Genomic DNA, 2,139 nt, shown 5'->3' on the forward strand with positions numbered 1-2,139 from the left:
CTCTGACTCAGCTGATCCCTCTGTCATCCCTCTGACTCAGCTGATCCCTCTGTCATCACTCTGACTCAGCTGATCACTCTGACTCAGCTGATCCCTCTGTCATCACTCTGACTCTCTGTGTGTCCAGGTCTGACTCAGCTGATCTCTGAGGTGAAGAAGTCTGTGCAGAACTCACTGGGAGGGTGAGAGACTTTCTGACTGTCATGTGACCTCACAGTGTTGACCTGACCTGACAGGTGTGTGTGTGTGTGTGTGTGTGTGTGTGTGTGTGTCAGTGTGTCTCTGAAACAGTCTCTCTCTCTGCTGGAGTTGGAGCAGCAGCTCAGTTGGATCAGAGCGGAGGTGGAGTCGTCAGAGCGCCCCCTGTCCTGGTACATGTTGGCTGATGACCAGGACGCTCTGTCTGACCAGGTCACACACACACACACACACACACACACACACACAGACAGACAGACCATATCAGGGTGTTCACACACTCTTCTCTCTTCAGGCCTGTGGTCTGACAGAAGATGACGTCATGACCATCAGACTTCTGAAGGAGACCAGAGACATGTTGGACAGGTGGACACCTCCTCCTCCTCCTCCTCCTCCTTCTCCTCCTCCATCCTGATCCAACTCTATCCAACATGTTCTTTTTCTCCTCCCTCCTCCTCTCAGTCCAGACTTCTCCTCTGCTCTGACTGCTTGTCTGAACCGCGGCTTCTCTCGTCTCCTCGACAATTTGGCCGAGTTCTTCCGCCCACCTCCTGGTGACTCCGCCCCCAACGCTGCGCCTGACAGGTGAGCGACAGAGACAGAGCCACTAGGGCAGGTGTTGATCAGAGGAGAGCACAAAGGTGACCCCTGACCTCCTGTGTCTCCTCAGTCTGTCTGTGGTCAGTCTGCCCCTGGCCAAGGTCATCCCCATCATCAACGGCCAGGTCAACATCATCTGCAGTGACACGCCCAGCCACTTCGTTCAGGTAGACGTCACAGACACTCACGTCATGTTAGCTCACACCACCAGAGGGCGCTCACTGTGTCAGTAAGTCACCTGTGCCGCTCTGCTGCAGGACCTTCTGCTGAATGACCAGGTCAAGGACTTCTCCGCCATCGTGTACGAGACCTTCAGCACGCCACAGGAGCTGCAGAAATGAGCTGTCGGCCAATCAGGACGCAGCAAGGTAAAAACAACTGACTGTGAATGAAAGACCAGGACTTTTAGCTCCGCCCTCCTCTTCTGGCAGCAGCACTGGATTATTGAGCCAGATAAGGAGGAGGAGGTGGAGGAGGAGGACACCTGCAGGTGGTATGAAGTCCCTGCAGGATTTGTGATGAACTGCAGAATTATGGGATGTGGAATCAGACGTTTTTACACTTGACCAGAAAACGTGGGACTCATGAAGTCATGTGATCTTAGCTGATCATTTAGAAACAGATTTTTGTTCTTAGGGATCCTCTCTCTCTCTCTCTTTCTCTCTCTCTCCACATGGTGGCAGTGTAACAGTTGGTCTCTTCACTCTTTAGAACTGTTTTCCGGAGCAGAACAGTTCACGTCTGTGACATCATCATAGAAATAGACTAAAAAAGTCAAACCTTTTGATCATGTGACCAGCTAACTGAAGAAAAGGCTCAGGTGGTGGTGACCTCTGACCTTAAGGCTACATCCATGGTCTCAACACCAGTAATGTTTACAGTACTATAGGTTTCTATTTTTTTAAACCTGCTGTTCTTTAGCGGGGGGGGGGTCATATAAATTACCTTCAGGTTTTTAAGTCATGTCAATGATGTTTTTAAAGCTTTGACCACTGGGTGTCACTGCCGAGCTTCTTTTCACCTCTGCACTGTTTCAATCCAAAACAAATAAAACATAATTATTCCCTTTTATTTTGTGACGATTTCCTTATTCCCCGGGACAGTGACGTCACATCCTGTTTCAGTGTTTACCCTTGAATTTTACACTTTTAATACTAATATGAAGAAATGTGACTTTAATCTGGGAACTCTGGAAACTTGACCTGAATCACACGCAGGTTTGGGTTCAGATCAAATGAAATTAAAAAAGTTTGAGTCCATGAACCAACCCTGAGGTCGGTCCGGTTCGGTCCGGTTCTGCCTCCGTGTTTTCCCTCCGACTGTTTCTGTTCACGCAGAGAA

General features: G+C 49.5%; 1 protein-coding gene across 2 annotated transcripts in view; it reads left to right on the forward strand.

The window, feature by feature from the left end:
• The window catches only part of pex3 (peroxisomal biogenesis factor 3), a 4,488-nt gene extending 2,619 nt beyond the window's left edge, over positions 1-1,869 (forward strand). The window contains exons 7-12 of one of the 2 annotated variants that reach the window (XR_003050056.1): positions 128-182; positions 276-411; positions 494-564; positions 666-783; positions 869-965; positions 1,056-1,100. Coding sequence is in view for 1 of the 2 variants with exons in the window: in XM_008313630.3 (XP_008311852.1) it covers positions 128-182; positions 276-411; positions 494-564; positions 661-783; positions 869-965; positions 1,056-1,139 (566 nt within the window). In the remaining variant the exon portion in view is untranslated. Of the gene's footprint in view, positions 1-127; positions 183-275; positions 412-493; positions 565-660; positions 784-868; positions 966-1,055 lie in introns of both variants that reach the window. The other variant, XM_008313630.3, reaches the window with a different exon arrangement.
• The last annotated feature ends 270 nt before the right edge of the window (positions 1,870-2,139 follow it).

The sequence above is a fragment of the Cynoglossus semilaevis genome, chromosome 7, assembly GCF_000523025.1.
Source record: "Cynoglossus semilaevis isolate Cse_v1.0 chromosome 7, Cse_v1.0, whole genome shotgun sequence".
Taxonomy (NCBI): Eukaryota; Metazoa; Chordata; class Actinopteri; order Pleuronectiformes; family Cynoglossidae; genus Cynoglossus; species Cynoglossus semilaevis.